Source organism: Peromyscus californicus, unplaced genomic scaffold, assembly GCF_007827085.1.
Source record: "Peromyscus californicus insignis strain IS unplaced genomic scaffold, ASM782708v3 Scaffold_13__1_contigs__length_99412109, whole genome shotgun sequence".
Lineage (NCBI taxonomy): Eukaryota > Metazoa > Chordata > Mammalia > Rodentia > Cricetidae > Peromyscus > Peromyscus californicus.
This window is the reverse complement of record NW_026294424.1, coordinates 9,053,460-9,072,277: the sequence shown is the minus strand read 5'-3', so window position 1 is coordinate 9,072,277 and position 18,818 is coordinate 9,053,460. Positions and strand designations below refer to the sequence as shown.

At 56.1% G+C, this 18,818-nt stretch overlaps 2 protein-coding genes across 2 annotated transcripts; one reads left to right on the top strand and one right to left on the bottom strand.

Annotated features, from left to right (window-relative positions):
• The first annotated feature begins 2,365 nt into the window (after window positions 1-2,365).
• On the top strand, window positions 2,366-8,624 carry Pold2 (DNA polymerase delta 2, accessory subunit). Its single transcript, XM_052734434.1, has 11 exons — window positions 2,366-2,452; window positions 3,678-3,953; window positions 5,724-5,845; window positions 6,017-6,140; window positions 6,441-6,555; window positions 6,648-6,846; window positions 7,098-7,178; window positions 7,321-7,478; window positions 7,685-7,812; window positions 8,056-8,157; window positions 8,391-8,624. Exons 2-11 carry the CDS (start codon window positions 3,680-3,682, stop codon window positions 8,549-8,551), a joined length of 1,464 nt encoding a protein of 487 aa, XP_052590394.1. The 5' UTR covers window positions 2,366-2,452; window positions 3,678-3,679; the 3' UTR covers window positions 8,552-8,624.
• Window positions 8,625-8,727: 103 nt separating this feature from the next.
• Aebp1 (AE binding protein 1) lies at window positions 8,728-18,392 on the bottom strand. The gene is given in 22 exon segments (XM_052734433.1): window positions 8,728-9,555; window positions 9,885-9,984; window positions 10,076-10,215; window positions 10,296-10,647; window positions 10,843-11,022; window positions 11,125-11,321; window positions 11,561-11,684; window positions 11,931-12,016; window positions 12,120-12,264; window positions 12,361-12,445; window positions 12,771-12,910; window positions 12,983-13,000; window positions 13,002-13,093; window positions 13,702-13,755; window positions 13,837-13,917; window positions 14,274-14,351; window positions 14,972-15,040; window positions 15,115-15,225; window positions 15,327-15,398; window positions 15,520-15,591; window positions 16,032-16,367; window positions 17,875-18,392. Coding segments are annotated over 22 exon segments (3,369 nt in total). The 5' UTR covers window positions 18,122-18,392; the 3' UTR covers window positions 8,728-8,965.
• Between the last annotated feature and the right edge of the window lie 426 nt (window positions 18,393-18,818).

The window sequence follows — 18,818 nt, the reverse complement described above, 5'->3', positions numbered from 1 at the left end:
ACAGCAATAGAAACCTGACTAGAACAGCTGTAGTCCTAGCACTCTGGAGGCAGAAGCTAACAACTGGAGATTAGCAAGATACCCGACTCAAAACAAAAACAACAAAAGTAGGAGTACAGTGAGGGAACGTAATTCAGCAGACAGAGTGCTTGCTTAGTATGCATAAAGTCCTGGGTTCAGTCTCCAGCACCTCACAAAACTCAGGGTGGTGGCAATGCCTGTAATCCCAGCACTCAGAAGGTGTGGGCAGAAAAATCAGGAGTTTAAGGTCCTGTTTGGCTACACTGTGAGTTCTACACCAGATATATGACACCTGTCTCGAGAAAAAGTAGAAATAAAGCCACTCACAGAGGGCTGGAGAGATGGCTCAGAGGTTAAGAGCACTGGCTGCTCTTCCAGAGGTCCTGAGTTCAATTCCCAGCAACCACATGGTGGCTGACGGCCATCTGTAAGGAGATCTGGTGCCCTCTTCTGGCCTGCAGGCATACATGCAGACAGAACAGTGTATCTGTAATAAATAAATCTTTAAAAAAAAAAAAAAACAACTCACAGATAGGATTTAATGGAGTTCATTACCAGTAGACGTCTACTGCAGGAAATACTAAAGAGAGTTCTGAGGGTTGAAGTCAGCGCTGGTAGACAGCAACTGAAAACCAAATGAGCACCTCTAGCAGAGGGAGACAAGCAGTTCGACAGCTGAGTGTTACTATAACTCTGGGTTCTACTTCCACTCACTAGTTTCTACAGCCAGCAAATGGGGTTTGTCCCTGGAATACAACAATGTTTCAACATAATATTTTAAAATGCCACAGACTACTTGAATCAGCAGGCCAAAACCCCACACACTCACCCCAAATTACATAGGAAAGAGTATTTGACAAAGTGAAATATTAAAAACAAATTATTAAAATATTATTATTTTATTTATTTATTACATATACAGTGTTCTGCCTGCATGTCTGCCTGCAGGCCAGAAGAGGGCCTCAGATCTCATTATAGATGGTTGTGAGCCACCATGTAGTTGCTGGGAATTGAACTCAGGACCTCTGAAAGAGGTCACTGGAAGAGCAGCCAGTGCTCTTAACCGCTGAGCCATCTCTCCAGCACCTTTTATTATTATTTTTTTTGTTTTTGGTTTTTCGAGACAGGGTTTCTCTGTGTAGCTTTGGTGCCTGTCCTGGAACTCTCTCTGTAGACCAGGCTGGCCTCGAACTCACAGAGATCCGCCTGCCTCTGCCTCTTGAGAGCTGGATTAAAGGCGTGTGCCACCACCACCCGGTTTATTAAAATATTATTAAAGCAGGAAGAAGAGGCTGGAGAGAGGACTCAGGTGAGAGCACTTCCTGCTCTTTCAGAGAGCTGCCGCTGGGCTCCCAGCACCCACTGTTGAGTGGCTCCAGGGGATCCCACACTCTCTTTTGTCCTCTGAGGCCACCTGCACTCACATGCACAGACCCACACACAGACACACATGCATTCACATAATTTAAATAAATAGATCCACTAAAAAACCAAAACAAGCCAGGGGCTGGGGAGATGGCTCAGTAGTTAAGAGCACCGGTCGCTCTTCCAGAAGGATTCCCAGCACTCATACTCAGCTTACAACCATCTGTAACTTCAGTTCAGGGCCTTTCAAGCCCTCTCCTGGCCTCTGAGGACGCTGCACTCATGTAGGGCACAACCATACATGAGGGCAAAACACCCATACACATACAATGAAAAACAAAACAAAAAACTCATCAAGTTAGAAGAAAGCTACCTTAAATACTAAGTTTCAGCCTGAGTAATTAGCCGGGAAAAAATGAAAAAGTACAATATGTTACCACGGAAGCCTGCTGCACTTGAAGTCAGTCAGGGTGTGTTAGTGTGAATCCCAGCTTTGGTTCACTAGCCGGCTGAGTGTTCCTTGCCTCCGTTTCCCTGCCTGTGAGATGGGAGCCGAGCTCATGCTTCAAAGGGAATCTGAGAAACAGGTAAGGCCTGAGAATTCAGAGGAGCGGCTAGCTTGCACAGATTAGTACGGGCTGCTTGACAGGACGGGCCTTATGAAGCCAGAATGACAATCCCAGCGCAGGATAGAACGTGGGAGGGAAGCTTCATCCACCCAGAAGCCACCAAGCCACCAGCGATTGCGGACTGCGACACGAGCCGAGTGGAGAGCCTCACAGCGGCCCACCCTACCCAACACGCTCACGCTGTGCGGCCCAGCGGCAAACCCACGCATGCGCAGGAAACCTAGGGTGAGAGTGGGGAGCGGGGGGGGGGGGGGGAGTACGTTGTCCGAGCAACCGGAGGCGTGGCTCCGTGTTCCCTCGGCTTCCAGAGGCGGGGCACACGGGGATTGGCCGGATGAAGCGTGCGGCGATGGGCGGGGCGAAGCGGAAGACGATTGGCCGGGTGCGCCGGTGGGCGGGACGGGCGCGCGGAGATTGGCGGGATGCGGCGCGGCGCGGTGAGTGTGCTGCCGAGCGGGGTTAACGTGGGTGCTGGGCCCGCCTGGGGGCTCCTGGGGTCGCGGGCCGGGGTCTCGATGGTGCTACGGACTGCTGAGTGTGCCCGAGCTGGAGGTGTCTGCTGCGGGGCGGGTGGCCCGCCGCGTGTGGCTGGGGGGCACTGTGTGGGCCGCTGCCCACCACCGTGCGTGTTTGGCTTACATTTCACACGCGCCCCTTTGGCAAATTCGTTGAGTCCTAAGCCAGAGCCAGCTAGCAAGAATTGGAACTTTGTATTAGCAGTACCAAAAAAGTAAAATGAAAAGAAAGCTGTGTTAAGAACTTACAGTGTCCAGACTGTTGTCATTTTACCTACGCATGAAAAATATGTTGAAGCACTCTATACTATTTACTGAAACTCTCTGTGCATCCCCCGAGCACATCTTAATCGGACTCGTTGTGGGGCGGTTGTGCAATACCTCCTGGAAGAAAACAAAACCCTCTGCCTTCCTGGAACTTAGGGTGCATTTGGAGGAGGCAAAGTAAATGCTTGGGAAGGCAAACGATGCCAATAATTGGAGTGGCAGAGGGAGTAAATTAGATGTGGGGAGGTGAGTTTTGAGGAGAGACTTGAAGGGGAAGAGCCAGTGAATCTGGGGGGCACACAGGAGAAGAGCCAGCCTAGAGTAGCCGGGCCTCCGCTGGAGCCCCTGCTGTGGAAGGGATACTTGGAAAGAGAAACAAACAGGTGTGAGGATGGAAGGACCAGCGGGCCCAGAGCTGATCTTACAGGGAGTATTAAGAACGTGGGTCTCTATTTACTGAAAAAGCAGCCATTGGAGAGTCTTGAGCAGAGCAGGGACAACTTTATGTTTTATTTTTATCACTAAGTATATTGTGGCAGGCTTCTTTGATGCCTGGCAGCATTCCCAGAGGTGGGGTAGTTTCCAGGGAAGTGGATGAAGGCAGATCAGTAATTCGATTTGAGGGTATGTTGAATTTGAGACCCTGGTAATTGGGTAGAAATATGGAGAACTTGATGAACAAGGTTTGGAGTGAGCTCCAGGTTTTTTCTGATTAAGGCTACAGGATGACATCTCCAGATACACGTATGCTCCCCTTCTTTCTCGGTGCCCATTGGTTGCAGTGTGGGCAGCTCGGTTGAGACACTTGGGGGGGGGGAACGACACCTGCCTCTCCGGGTTCAAGTAGGAATTGCAGGGATGCCTGTGTGTGTCTTTACAGTGATGCTCCTGAGCCTGGACACAGCTGCTTGGACAGAACAAGCCAGGAGTGCTGCCATGTTTTCAGAGCAGGCGGCACAGAGGGCCCACACTCTGCTGTCCCCACCATCGGCCAGCAATGCCACCTTTGCCCGGGTACCTGTTGCAACTTACACCAACTCCTCACAGCCCTTTCGACTGGGAGAGCGCAGCTTTAGCCGGCAGTATGCTCACATATACGCCACCCGCCTCATCCAGATGAGACCCTTCCTGGTGAGCCGGGCCCAGCAGCACTGGGGTAAGCTTGGGGTATGCTGCTCCCAGCAGCCCAGCACCTAGACCTCGGACTTTTCTCTAACCTGTTAACACTTTGCAGTTACCGTGGAAACTTAGCCTCTTCAGCTCTCTGTTACTTCTTAAGATAATAATGAGGATTAAGCCGGGCGGTGGTGGTGGTGGTGGTGGTGGTGGTGGTGGTGGTGGTGGTGCACACCTTTAATCCCAGCACTTGGGAGGCAGAGCCAGGAGGATCTCTGTGAGTTCGAGGCCAGCCTGGTCTACGGAGTGAAGATCCAGGACAGGCACCAAAGCTACAAAGAGAAACCCTGTCTCGAAAAAAACAAAAAAGAAAGAGAGAGAGAGAGAGAGAGAGAGAGAGAGAGAGAGAGAGAGAGAGAGGATTAAATTAACCTGTGGGATTTAAGTTAGGTGGCTCAGAGGCTGGTCTGAGGTAAAGACCGAGTTCTGGCAGTGATGGCAGCTATTTCCTGTCCTCAATGCAAATTAGTCGCTCTTTGCCCACCCTCGCTAGAGAGCCCCTCATTATGGCAGGCTGGTCTTTGAGGGATGAACCACACCCAAACCATAGCAGAGCCACAGGTGGGGATCTGGAAACTTGTTTCTACTGGCATCTGATGCTTCTCTCTCGTGCTAGAGTCCCTCTTCCTTCTGTGGAATTGTCTGCTCCCCTGGGTGGAGCTCTGAGGAATGTTCTTGGCTGTTCCGGGGCATGAGTGTGGTTCTGGCCCAGCCTCCACTTCACCCTGCCTCCTCAGCAATTTGTTCTAGGATTGGGTCTGTGCTAATGAATCCCTGGAACTTTCTGGAACTTGCATTCCTTCTTCTTGCCCAGCTTTCCACATCGTTCCTGCTGAGCATAAAGGCCATTCACATATGTTCTGGTTTGCCTCCTGGGGGCTTTGAATGAGCAAGGCTGCCGACTCCACAGGGGATAGAGTGGACCGAGGTGGAGGGGACGGGAAGTGGGAATTGTAAGGTATATTTTCAGAGAATGAAGCATTGGGCAGAGCAGGGGCTGGCACATAAGAATCCAAAGTCTTAGCTGGGCATGGTGGTGCACACCTTTAATCCCAGCACTTGGGAGGCAGAGGCAGGTGGATCTCTGTGAGTTTGAGGCCAGCCTGGTCTACAGTGTGAGTTCTAGGACAGCCAGGGCTATGTAGTGAAACACTGTCTTGAAAAAAAAAAAAAAAGAATCCAAAGTCTTAAGGACATGGTAGTTGTCAGGACGTAGCATGTGACTGAGATGCAGATAATGTGTTTCATAGTTGCTTCCTGTGGTCATGGTAAAGAAGTGTTGTAAACAGGGGACTTAGGACAACACACATATTTATTCCCTGTGGTTCTGGAGGCCAGAAGTCTGAAATCTGGTTGTCAGCAGGGCTGGTTCCTTCAAGAGGCTTTAGGGTAGATCCTTCCATTTTCTGGTGGCTCCAGGAGTCCCGGGATTGTGCCTGACCCACTCCAGTCTTTTTCCCGTCCTCACATAGCCTGGCCCCTGGCCTTCCCTGCCTCTGTAGATGTTTGGCATCAAGGTCCCACTCCATCCACCCACAGTCCCTCTATCCCCTCTGATGGACCCCCTTCACCATCACGTTGAGGTCCAGGGAACCTTCACTTAACATGCTCTCGCTCCTGGCCAAGGCCAGGGGAGCAGCACTCCTGTGAGTCCCAGTAAATGTCCTGTGGTAGAGGCTGAGCAGCAAGGTCCACTGGGGGTGTCATCAGGGTGGGCCTTCATAGTCTGACTCTGTGCCCTCACACCCAGGCAGTGGAGTCGGGGTGAAGAAGTTGTGTGAGCTGCAGCCTGGGGAACAGTGCTGTGTGGTGGGCACTCTCTTCAAAGCCATGCCGCTCCAGCCCTCCATCCTGCGGGAGATCAGCGAGGAGGTGAGCCCTATCACCCCTGACGTGCCAACCTTGTCCCAGTGGATTGAGGCTGGGCCTCTGACTATAGGGGGTAAGAAAGCCAACCCAGGCAGGCAGAGACTATGGTGCCACTTCCTAACACGGGAGCTATGGCAACCTGGGCTCTGAGACTCCCTTCCTTCTGCCTCCCAGCACAACCTGATCCCCCAGCCTCCTCGGAGCAAATACATCCACCCAGATGATGAGCTGGTCTTAGAAGATGAATTGCAGCGTATCAAACTGAAAGGCACCATCGATGTGTCGAAGTTGGTCACAGGTGGGAGTGGTGGGGACCCTGAAAGGAGGGTGGCTGTGGGAGACCCAGCAAGGTGTGTATGGGGAGGCCCGTGCGTTAAAGGCTGCTACGCTAGAGTCTTGGGAAGTAGCTGTGGGTTCACGTGGTCAGAGGCTGCTTGTCCACGGATGATCCTCTGGGAGATCAGTCTTCTGTCTCCATTCAAGAGCAGTGAGCCTGAGGAGACATCTAATCGAGGCTTTGCTGGAGTGGCTGGGGGGTGGCTAGGAGGTAGGAGACCTTCAGAGGCTACCTTGGGGTTCTGCCTCCACCCTCCCTCAGGAACGGTCTTGGCAGTGTTTGGCTCCGTGAGAGACGATGGCAGGTTTCAGGTTGAGGACCACTGCTTTGCTGACCTGGCTCCCCAGAAGCCTATACCCCCACTTGACACAGACAGGTGAGGAGCCACACTCAGGCACCCCAGTGTCTCTGTTGGGAGGAATCGCCTCCCCCTTCCAGCAACCTGCAAGACCTCACCATCCTCTGCAGATTTGTGCTGCTGGTATCCGGGCTGGGCCTGGGCGGAGGTGGTGGCGAGAGCCTCCTGGGCACCCAGCTGCTGGTGGATGTGGTGACGGGGCAGCTTGGGGACGAAGGCGAACAGTGTAGTGCCGCCCATGTCTCCCGAGTCATCCTGGCAGGCAACCTCCTCAGTCACAACACCCAGAGCAGAGATTCTATCAACAAGGTATGGAGTCCTCCCAACGACTCAGCCCTGGCCTGTTAGCATGACTGGGCCTGCTGCTCCAGGGCTGTCCCCGACTCCCTGAAGGCATGGGGGCCAGGGCGGAGTTCCACCCCCTGTCGACCCTTCAGCAAGTAGATGTACCTGCCGCTGGCCTTTGCCTTTCTCAGAGCCAAGGACCCTGATGGGCTCTGGGTGTCCCCTAATCAGAGCCTCACTGAGAGCCCTACCACATCCTGGGTCTCTTCTCCCAGGCCAAGTACCTCACCAAGAAAACCCAGGCAGCCAGTGTGGAAGCAGTCAAAATGCTGGATGAGATCCTCCTGCAGCTGAGTGTGAGCGGCTTGGGGACTGGAGGGGCTGTGAAAATCCAGCTGCTGATGCTGCTGCTGGATGGGGAAGGGAAGATAGGGTGGGCAGAGTAGGGGGTAGGGGTCTCTTGAGGCAGACGAGCTCCCCCTGCCTTGTGCCTTCCAGGCCTCAGTACCTGTGGATGTGATGCCAGGCGAGTTTGATCCCACCAACTACACACTCCCGCAGCAGCCCCTGCACCCCTGCATGTTCCCACTGGCCACTGCCTACTCCACACTCCAGCTGGTCACCAACCCATACCAAGCCACCATTGATGGAGTCAGGTAGTCAGCATGGTACAAGACGTGGGGACAAAGTCTGGGAGGGGCCGGGACTGCAGAAGGCCCTCCTGGTGTCTATCTACCCTATAAGACTGGCTAGAGCACCCCCAAGAGGCCATCGGGTAGGTGCTGAGAGAGTCTTTGTGGGTGGGGTGGCAGTGATAGCCGCCCCCTCAAGACCACAATCAGCAGAGCCCTTTCCCTTTCAGGTTCCTGGGGACGTCTGGACAGAATGTGAGTGATATCTTCCGGTACAGCAGCATGGAAGACCACTTAGAGATCCTAGAGTGGACCCTGCGGGTCCGTCACATCAGCCCCACGGCTCCGGACACCCTAGGTATATATCTGCTCAGTTACACTTGTGGGACCAAGCGTGCTGGGATGGCCCAGCCCAGCCTTATGTTCAGCAAAGCTGTTCTGGAAGCCACTGCAATCAATTCTGTCCAGAGCCAAAGCCTGTACAACCCCTAGTGGTGCTGGGTGACCACAGGGCACTTCTGTCACAGTTGGGATGCTGTAGCATTCAGGGAGGGAGGGGACATCTTAATGGGCAGCTGCTCAACAACAGGCCTTTCTCCAGGGTGTTACCCCTTCTACAAAACTGACCCGTTCATCTTTCCGGAGTGCCCTCATGTCTACTTCTGTGGCAACACCCCCAGCTTTGGCTCCAAAATCATCCAAGGTAAGTTTTATCTTTGGGGGGCTCCCGGCCTGAGTTGTCAGGAACAGTTTTGCCTCACCTGGGTACAAGGGTCCCCGCAGGACAGTCTGTGCAGTGGCCTTTGTGTTTGGTGTGTGGTGGAGCTGCCTGGAGAGGGTCTGAGATGGATCTGAGCACATGGCGCAACTGTGGGGACTTCCCTGTGAGGCAGTCCTACCAGAACCTAAGGTGGGCCCCGTACGATTGTCTTGCAGGTCCTGAGGACCAGGTGGTACTGTTGGTGGCCGTTCCTGACTTTAGTTCCACACAGACTGCCTGCCTGGTGAACCTACGCAGCCTGGCCTGCCAGCCTATCAGCTTTGCAGGCTTTGGAGCAGAACACGATGAGCTGGAAGACCTGGGGCTGGGTCCCTGATGAGAGGCAGCTGGGCCATTCCCCCTTGCCACGTGAATGAACCCTGTAAATAAACCATGAATTTTTACAGGTCTGCACCTGGAGCTTCTGGGCATGTGTGGGATGGCACTGACAGGGAGAGCCCCCAGCCAGCCAGACTCTTCTCTCCCACTGGGCGGGCAGAACAGGGCAGTTGGTGCCTTGAGCTTGTTTTATTGATGTGACCGTGGCTTCCTTGCCTGCCCCTCCCCAAAGGCTGGCAGGTAGAACTGGAGCTTCTGCATAGACTCTGGCTGTGGAGTCCTGGTGGCCTTGCTGTCCCACACTGGGGGAGGAGGGCCTGTCCAGGGGACCTCTGACGGCTATGTGTCAGCCAGCACAGACTTGAGAAGGGCTGTCTTAGTTGGAATTAGGCCAGGCGTTGGGATCCCAGTCTCAGAAATCCCCAAAGTTCACTGTGTAGGTCTCCACTGTTGTGAATGGAAACGTGGGGCCCGTGACCATCTCCTTTTCCTCCTCCTCTTCCATCTCCTCCTCCTCCTCCAGCTCAGTCCCATACTCGGTCCCAAACTCGGTCACTATTTCTGTGTAGGTCTCAGTCTCGGACTCCTCCCAGCCTGCAGTGGTAGTTTCCCAGGGTCTCCAGGTAACTCCTGGTGTAGGGGAAGAGGGAGGTGTAGGGGGAGGGGTGGGGCTTGTGGGAGGGCCTGTGGTAGCATTGAGGCGGCGCAGCCGCATCTGTTCCCTCATCCGGAGCCGGTACTGGAGACGGCGCTGCTGCATGCGCCGCTGCTGGGGGGTCATGGGTCGTGAGGGGTCAATGCGGAAGATGGGCCGGTTCCCATTCATAGCCAGGATCTCCCGAATGCGCTTCCAGTTGGAGCGAGCCAGGATGAAGTTGCACTGGGTGGCCCCAATGTCATAGTCCACGTTGCAGGTCTTGGCACTGGAGGTGTAGCCCTCTGCGTGGGCCGTCACACGGTACTCACCAGGGTTCAGGATGCGCCAGTAGTCTCCCCCACTTGCTGTATAAAGAGGATAGGCCCGATTGTCCCAGGGCCACTCCAGCTCTGCCCTCTCAGATTCCCCCAGGCCCAGTCCTCAGAGATCTCCCCAGGCTTGCCTTGCTACCTGGGGAGACTTACTACTACTTTGGGAGGACAAGGTGAGCCCCACCTGGGAAGGCAGAGCTGTCCACACATGAGCCAGGCGTCATGACACTAGCTCTGTAATCTCAGTACTCAAGGCAGGGCTGTGAATTCAAGACCAGCCTGGACTATACAGAAGTTCTAGGCCAGCCAGAGGTACATGTCGACCCTTATAAAAGGGGGCGGGGGGGTAACAGGCAGAATACCTGTCTTCACTCCATGGTTGATGCCATTCACGGAGATGGTAGCATTGGCAATGGGAATGCCTTGCTCATCTGTCACCACACCCTTAATGCCACGGTGCACCTGCAAAAGAGGGGTATGAGCCCACATGGAGACTCCACGTCCACACTCCTCCCAAGCTCCATCTTCTTCCTGGTAGCCCAGGCTGTCCCACCTGCTCCATGAAGGTAAGCAGCGCCTCCTTGTTGTTCTCCCACTCACGGGGCAGCTCACTCTCATGAGGGAACTTGTCACAGCCCAGGTAAATAGAGAGCTCCAGGCAATTAGTGTGCAGGTAGCTAAAGTCATTGAAAGCTGGACAGACAAAAGCAGACCCGTGGTCATCCCCTCCCCAGGTCACAGGCCTTTCCCAAGCTCTTCCCAGGCTGACTTACTCCCAGACCGAGGATTCCACTTGGCCCCATTGACAATGCCCATGCCGCTGGTGTAGTCCTGTGCCTGGCACCCTCCCCGGTAGGGCTCAGTCATGGTGAGATGGGCAGAGGCAAAAGAGATGGCCAGCCAGCGGAAAATAGCATGATCTGGAGTCTCCTGGGCCTCGGATGCCTCCTCGTCATCCTCTCCACGGGCAGCCGCCATGGCTGCCGCCAGCAGCTGCTCCTGGCTAGGTGTCCGAGCCATGTCATAGGGGTAAGACACAAGCCGCTCACCACCATTCAGATTTGCACCCAGCACAAAGGGGTTCTTCTCCATCCAGGCAATGATGGCCCGGACTTCTGTGGACACCTAGGGACGGGTGTCATAAGAAGCCATGTCCCCTTCCATCTGTGGAGTCCCACGCTAGTGCTATACTTCCCACATCCTATCCACGTCCCTCTGATTCTTCTTGTCCTCCAGGATCTCAATGCCAACACCTCAGCTACCTATCAGCAATCCCCCACCCTACCCCAGCTGCTTGGCATGCCAAGACCTGCTTCTCACCGTGGCATCTGGGGACAGGTAGCGTTCAGGGATTGGCAAGTTATTGTTGGGGACCCTGTAGGGGACCCATTTCTTCTCCTCAGCTGCCCAGAGCACAGAGTTGAGATCTGGGAAGTCCTCAAAGATATCAAAGCCCTCCTCAGTCCAGAGCCCCAGTGCCCAGTTCCCAAACTCTGAGCCCTGCAAGGAAGACCATACATAGGTGACTATGGGGTGCGAAGTCAGGGAAGGACCACCCATGCCTCCAGTCTCTACCCACCCCTTGCCAGCCCCACAACCCACCATCTGCGCGGCCACCTCATAGCCGTCAGGGTTCAGTGAAGGCACCAGGTGGATCCGCGTGTCCTGCACCAGGCTGCGCACTCTGGGGTTCCCATCTCGGTACTCTTGGCACAGGTACTGCATGAGCAGTAACAGGAGCTCTCGGCCTAGCACCTCGTTGCCATGGATCCCAGCTGTGTAGCGGAACTCAGGCTCCCCTGCAAAGATAGGAGCCAGAGCAGGCACTTAGCCTGGGAAGGCCCAGATGTACCCATAAGGTCTGGGGGGCAGCTGAGGCTTTTGGTACTCAGAAGGCAGGCCTGGATCCCCTGGGGTCCACAGGTCAGGCAGGAGATGGTGAGTGCTGTATATCAACTGTACAGGCCCCGCAGGAGGGAAGCAGTTCAGGGACCCTGGTACTCTAGGCATTGGCAAAACAATGTCCCCAGGCCCTCACCCAGCTCGTGCTCCCCAGGGTTGTCCGAGATCTCCATGGCGTAGATCTTGAGCCCTCGTGAACTCTTGCCCAGGCTGTATGTGCGGGTAATTGTGGGGCACTCCTCATTTACCACCTTCATCAGCTGGCAGGGAGGAGACATTGGGATGTCACTGACCAGCATCCTCCTGCTCCTGATGGGTTCTATGGGAGGAGGCAAGTAACTCCCGTCCCTCCGATGCCCCCAGGTACTGGTTCCTTCCCTAACGTAAGAGGTGGCCAACATTCCTTGAAGGGAGAGTATGCCTTTGAAATAGTAGGGACAGGGCTGAGGATAAGCTCTCGTACCCCAGCACAGGGCCCACCCCGGCCTGTGACTCAGGCTCCTAACCTGGCGCATATCCTTATAGCTGTGGTGCCGGAAGTCCAGGCTGTCCGTGGTTACCACCTCATTCTGTGCATAGTAGCTGTGGACAGCTGCAGAAGAGCAGGTGTACCGGGCCTGAATCAGCTGCCCTTGGCTCCACACCCAAATCCCACTGCAGCCACCCAAAGCCACAGCCAGCCCCTCTTCACTCACGGGTCACAGGGCAGCCTAGCACCTCCAGGCGCATGCACAGGCTGCCGTTCCAGGTGAGAGGATAGATGCGGATGAAACGGGCTACAACTGGCTCGGGGAGCTCACTCAGGACAGGTGTGTCCTTGTCCACGTTCCCATGGAAGGTCTAGACAGAAGCAGGCCTCTGTGTGGGTACCCCGCTCGCCCAAGAGTCCACCCTGGCCCAGACAATGAGAGCCAGGCAGAAGACCTGGGCACCCACCATTTCCTCATAGCCGTTGGTGTACATCACCCAGGTCTGGCTGTCATTGCTGAAGCCCACGAAGAAGGTGGTCACAAAGTCGTCACTGTGGAGCAGACACAGTCAAGGCAAAGCTGCTCTCATCCAAGGCTCTACGGCCTTGAGACAAACTTCTGAGCCTGGAGCAGGGCTGTGGAGCATGGCCTGGAGCTCTGGAGCCAGAGTCTGTCTGGCCATGGGCAGTGGCTCTTGCACTGTCCATCTTTACATGCAGACTGACTAGCCGTGGACTGGGGGCCAGGTGCATGATCGGCCCCTCACTGATTTTCCTGGCCTTTCCAGTTCAGGTCAAGGGCTATCTAGAATGTCCCAAGTGGGACTCAGAGCTGTGCTGGAGCCCCTGCCCACTGCCTAAGAGCCCATCTACATACTGGATGCTGGAATCTCGGCCCTGGGTAATGACGCCTGTGAACCGAGTCGTCCTTCTGGTGTCCACCTCGATCCACTGGGTCTGCGACTCGTCCTCAGCACACCAGGCCCCATCATAATAGTCGTCTTCATTAGCGCCAGCCTGTTAAAGGGGAGGCTGAGCACGGGCAGGGGAGCCCCGGCCCACTGCAGGCTGGACAGTCCACTCCCTCACCTGCATGTTGAGCCGGCCCCCGCTGCGCTCCCAGGCCATGGCGCAGCATGGAGGAGGCACGGATCTGGTTGTCCTCAATGCGGTGTGATTCCATCCCAATAGGCGGGCACTCTGCAGACACACAACCCTGGGTTAGCGGCTCACGGACTCAACCTCCCTTCATCAGTTCAGAGGCCCTTCCATGTGGGTGCCAGTCAGAGGGCAGCTGTGAAGCTTGTGGCTCAGAAGACTGCAGGTTCCACCCATCTCCAGGGGACTCAGATCAGGCCAGGAGCCAATGTGACCCACGCCTGCTTCCCCTGCATTAGCCGCCATCTGAAGAATGGTGCCTAACACTTCAGAGAAATCCCAGGTTCCCAGGGGACTTCACCCAGATGAGGCCGTTTGCACACTGGCTTCAAACTGAAACCTACAAAGGCAGCTGGAGACCTCCCTCCCTCCCCTAGGCCCTGCCCCCATCCCACTGTCACCCAGCTGCTGGACACCAAGAAGTTCTGCCCCACCCCACCCCCACTCTTCACCCCACCCCCCCAAGCAGGCCAACCTCAGGTCAGAGCACAGGTGCAGCTGAGTGAGGCTGTCTTCAGCTCACGAGGCTCTCCCATGTGCTACAAGAAGTTATGGTGGGATGGGCTTCTGGGGGTCAAAGCTGCACCAGGAAATCTGGTCCCGCGTGTGGTCCTGAGTGGGGTCATCACCCTACACCTAGCCCTACTCACTGATTTTCTCCACCGGAGTCCACTCCTCTTCCAGGTCCTCGCCCTTCCGGGGCCCTGTGAACAAAAGGAAGGGCTGAAGCCAAGGGCCTACGCAGCCAAAATCTCCACGCCGCCCCCTGGGGACTGGCCACACACCTTTGTGGTCCTTGTTTTTCTCCACGGCCCACCTGTCCTCTGTCTCCTCCTTGGCGCTACTGCCCTCCTTTTTGGGTTTCTCTGGGACATGGAAGATAAAGAGAGGCCAGTCAGGTCAGCCCTGGGCCTGGAGTAGGGGAGGCTAGGCTACGCTGGGAATACATGGAGAAGCGTGGCAGGTTGAGCTAGGGGTCCATGAGGGTCAGGCTGACCGAGAGCAAGCAGGAGGGGTCAGGCTGAGCAGAGCGCATGTGGTGGGGTTCAGGCTAAGCCGGGGATACATGGGGGTCAGGCTGACCTGAGAGCATGTGGGGAGGGGTCAGGCTGAGCCTGGAGCATGCAGATAAGAATCAGGCTGAGCGGGCAGAAGGCCCATCTAGCAGACACACGTGGCCTCAGATGGTGGTGTGCTATGAAAGCTGCCTGGTCTCACTCACTCATTTCCTCCTTTTCTTCATCCACCTCTTGTCCAACATCTGGCTTCTGTGGTGGAGGATGGGGAAAGTAATAGTCCACTGTAGGAGAGAAAGCCAGGTTTAGCTGGCCCCGATCCTGCGCTGGCCTTGGCTCCTGACTTCACAGGAGCCCATAAGGCAGGCCTGAACAATTGGGGAGAGAGGCGAGAAGGTAGGGGATGGGCCAGGACTGAGGTCACAAACCTGGTACAAGGTCTGCCTATGTGAAGGAAGAATCAAAGATGAGCAAGAGAGATGCCTGGGTGGCAGCGAGCACATGTGGCCAGGACGGGGGCAGGCCCTGAGGTCTGGGCTGAGGCCAAGGGTTGGAGGCATCAATAGTAAGACAAGAGCAGGGAAAGGTAAGGACCTGTACAAGTCAAGAGCCCAGAAAGGAGATCGGAGGCCTCCAGTGGGATCTGGGAAGGGCCACAGCCCACCCTTTGGAGAAGGCAGATGCAGTGAGCTGGCAGAAAGCCTGCTAGAGCCCAGGGAAGGGAGGGTTGGGCCCACATAGGGTAACAGGGCTGAGAGCGAGATCCAGGGACACCCCTATTGGAGGCAAGAGCAAAGTCAGGAACCAGGAAGGTGGGCAGAGAAGGCCCAGTGTCCTGACTGTGCTCTTGGCCCAGATACCCACTCGCCTGTATCCTTTGGACTCTGGGATATTAGATACTCACTGTCGTCATAGTTGGGGATCAAGTAGCCATCCCCATAGTCAGGGGGCAGCAGGGGCTTCAGAGGCGGATCTGTGGGGGTAAGGTGGAGGTCAACTAGGGCCTCTCCTCTGACCCCGAGTCCTCTCTACTGCCTCCCATCTTACCGATTTCCTTCCTTTCTTCTGGCTCTTCAGCCTTCTCCTCAGGGCGCTCTGGCCAGAGCCTCTTCCTGCTGGGTGTCGGTCTGGGTTGCTTCTGGCGCCGGATGTATTCGACTAAGGGGGAGGTAGATTCTAAGCAGCCGTGCTGGGTGGACCTCAGAACCATCAGTGCCCAGGCCAGAGTCTAGTCCACACGTGGGTAGGGGTCTACTCACAGTCCTCATAATCCTCCCTCTCTATCTGGTCATTGTAGTCCAGTGTGGGTGCCTCGGTCTCCTCCTCTGGCTCTGAGGGGAAGATAACAGTGGCCTCCTGACAACCCTACCCAGGTCCACTCCAGAAAGCCCCTGAGTCTAGCAGGGCTGAGCGGCTGGTCACCCTGAGACCAAGAGGATGACAGCTACTCACCCGGCTGGTGCTCCTTGGCCTCCATCTGGGTCCCCTCTCCTTGACCCTGCCAGGAATTTGGGAAGGTTCTTCCTACAACACACAAGATCCAGAAGCAGATAAACAGGGGTGCCTACCCAGACCACCTTGAGAGCTTAAGACAGCAATGCATCAGAGCCTGTGGACCCTGTGGATGCCCTCCTAAGGCCACGGCTCACTCCAAGGAAACACAGGCACTCTGCTGGTATACCCTGGGGCTAGAGTGCTACACTGCCTCCTGGGGGATGGAGGGAAGCTTATTATAAAGCTGGTGCCAGCCGAGGAAAGCAGGTGGGACCAGGAGACAGGCTTCTCTACCTATAAGCTCCCAAGCTCTCTCCCTGCCCACGTGGCAGCCTTCAGAGAACTTGCTGATAAAACTACCAAGTTCATGACAAGGCTTCAAAGCTTCCTTTTGTTAGGGTTCCAGGAACCTCTCCTCATTTCTCCACGTCCTCAAAGAGGTGAGAACCCCCAAGGAGCCTGCTACAAACCTCTCTCCTGTGGTAGCTCCTTAGGGCTGGGGTTGGAGGGTGAGGGTAGTGGCCACTCCAGCATTTCTAAGGGGGCCACAGTTGAGAGCCTCTTTCCTGCCAAGGGCCTCTTAGTGGCCTTGGGTGGCTTCTCCTTGGGCTTCTTGGTGGCCTTAGGTGGCTTCTCCTTGGGCTTCTTGGTGGCCTTGGGTGGCTTCTCCTTGGGCTTCTTGGTGGCCTTAGGTGGCTTCTCCTTTCCTTTCTTGGGAGGCCTGGTGGACACCTCGAGGGGTTGTTTCTTGGGGCCTTTCTCCTTCTTTCCTTTCTTCCCTCTGTCTTTGTTCTTTTCTGGAGGGACTGCCAAGGATGAAGATGTAGAATCAATCAGAGCCCATTCTGTGTGCCCATGTGGTCCCTCAGGGTACCCACAGCCTGGGTGTGGGGGCACCCGTCGGTCTCTGGTGTAGCTCAGGAAACCGAGGTTAGTCACTTGCTCAAGTGGTAGGTAGAATGAGATCCGTGTCCAGGCTTCCTGTCTGCGCATCCCCAGCACCCAGCATCAACTCTCAGCTGCTCTGAAGACTGAGCATGGGGCATGATATCTAGGGAGCCATTTCCATCTGCCAAAACTTTCATGGGGGTCCCTCACAATCCACTTTTTCAATGTCTGGTTAGTCCCGGAGCACAGTTCTGTGCCAGGCATGGAAGGCTCAGGGAAGGCGCCTGGAGGAGCAAGGCTCCTGAGCAAACTGCCACGCAAGTTAAAGAACATGGCTCGGCCTTCCTAGAGCCTCCTTACAGGGACAAGAAAAGCTTCGAAGAGACTCTCAAGTTCAGTACTAGAGCAGTCCCCTGGTGTGTGCAAGGCCCTGGGTTTGGTTCCCTAGCCCTGCATCAAGGCAGGAAGGTTGGCAGGCATTCAGTACATCTTGAAGCCTAAAAGGAAGGTCTAGGGTAGGTTGAAAGCCGTGGGGACCACATCAAGGACAGAGGGACAGGTAGGTGGCTGCTAGCTGCTGGCTCATCTCAGGGAAGTCTAGCAGCAAGGTCCACCCTCCCAGCACCCTAGGAGCTGCAAGTGCTGCAGAGAATTTCATGGTGGATGGGAAACACGAAGGCAGTTGGCTGAAACACAGAGAACATTACAAAACATGGAGCAGAAGCAGGGTCATTTCAGCCCTGTCTAGGAAGCTGTGACTGCAGGAGGCAGTGTGCAGGGAGGTGAGGGGCAGGGAAGAGCAGGACAGACCTACAGCAGTGGGGGCCGGAGGGGGAGCTGCTGACCTCAGGAATGATGAATGGTGCCTTACAGTCTCCTGGGAGAGAGATCACAAGATCCTTTGCCACCCTCCGGAGGGCCATGAAAACCAGCCAAGGTTTACTGACAACTGGTTACGTAAGAGGCTCCGGGTTACATGCCTCGGTGATGCTATCACCTCGGCTAGTTCTGACCATCTCAGACTGCCCACTTTCACCTGGAAGTTTGGAGAACAGAAGTCTTCCGCATCCCCCTCCCCTGCTTGTGTGTTCCTGTGGGAGGAGAGGAGGCAGAAGCCTGCCACTAACAGACTAGGGTCAGTTTGAACGGCAGGAGGTGAAATACAATCCCCCTCTGGCCCAAACCTACATCCTCATGAGACTTGGACGACTGGATCCTCAGAACCGCAAAAGCCCAGTGCCACCCTGTGCTGGACATACCTCCAGGCCTCCAAACTCCTGGCTAGAACTGCCGCCTGGCACGATGTTGCCTTGTATTGCACTTGGAGAGCCATTCCTGCCTGGGCAGCAGGGGAAGTGTCCAGACCCTCCAGCGCCCCTGTATGCTCACCTGAGCCCGTGGTCTCCCATGCCTCCAGGTTCTCACCTTCTGCATCTGCCCGAAGCTTGCCCCCTGCCTTGGATTTGCGGGCACGCTGGGTGGGCTCGGGAAGTGGCTGGGCTTCCACGTCGTCCTCCCGGGGCGGGGACTGGGTCTCCAGCTCCGAAAGGAAGCCTTCGAGGAACTCCTCGATCTCGTCGTCCGTCAGCACCGTCTGTGGGCTCCCCACGGGGCACAGCGCCAGCAGTGCCAGGAGGCCGCAGAGCAGAGGTGCGGTGCGCACCGCAGCCATGGCTCTGGGCACGCGCGGCAGCGGCGTGGGCTCAAGCCGGGACTTGGGTGGCAGGGGCGGTGCCCCGCGCGGGGGGGCGGGAAAGGGCGTGAGGGACCCTGAGGAGCAACGTGGGCGTCGAGGGTATCCAAAAAGGGGTGGGAGAGGGAGATTCAGGGAGGACGAGGGGCTCCGGGAGAGGTTCTAGCGGCGCTGGGCGCTCCTACCCCGCGTGGCTAGCTCTCACGCGGACCGCCCTCCAGAGTGCTTGCGACGTCCTGGCCAGGGCGGGGGCTTCGGGTTTCCGGAGGGGGAGGAGGAGGAGTTGGCCTTGGACCGGGGGCTGCGGGGGAGGGAGGCGGAGCAGCGCAGAGCCCCGACTACTAGCAGCATCTGCGCCCAGCTTAGAGGGTCTGGGTGCGGGCGCGTTGGGGGAAGGAAGGCCTGGGAGGAGAGAAAGCAGATTAGAAGTTATGGGGGAGCAGATGTGCGGGGGGTTCTAAGGAGGCCTATGCTCTACCTGTTGGGCCCTCTGCGCCGAGCCTCCCGGCTTGCAAGGAGAGGAGCCTCCCGGCTTGCTAGGAGAGGGGGGGAGGGTAAAAGAGACTTAGGCTCCCGAGGGCACTGGCATCCCACTCCTTCCCAACCTCTGGAGGCTGGTTCTTCAAAGTGTCACCTGTTGCGTGGAAGTGTCACCTTCGTGCAGTTATCACCAACT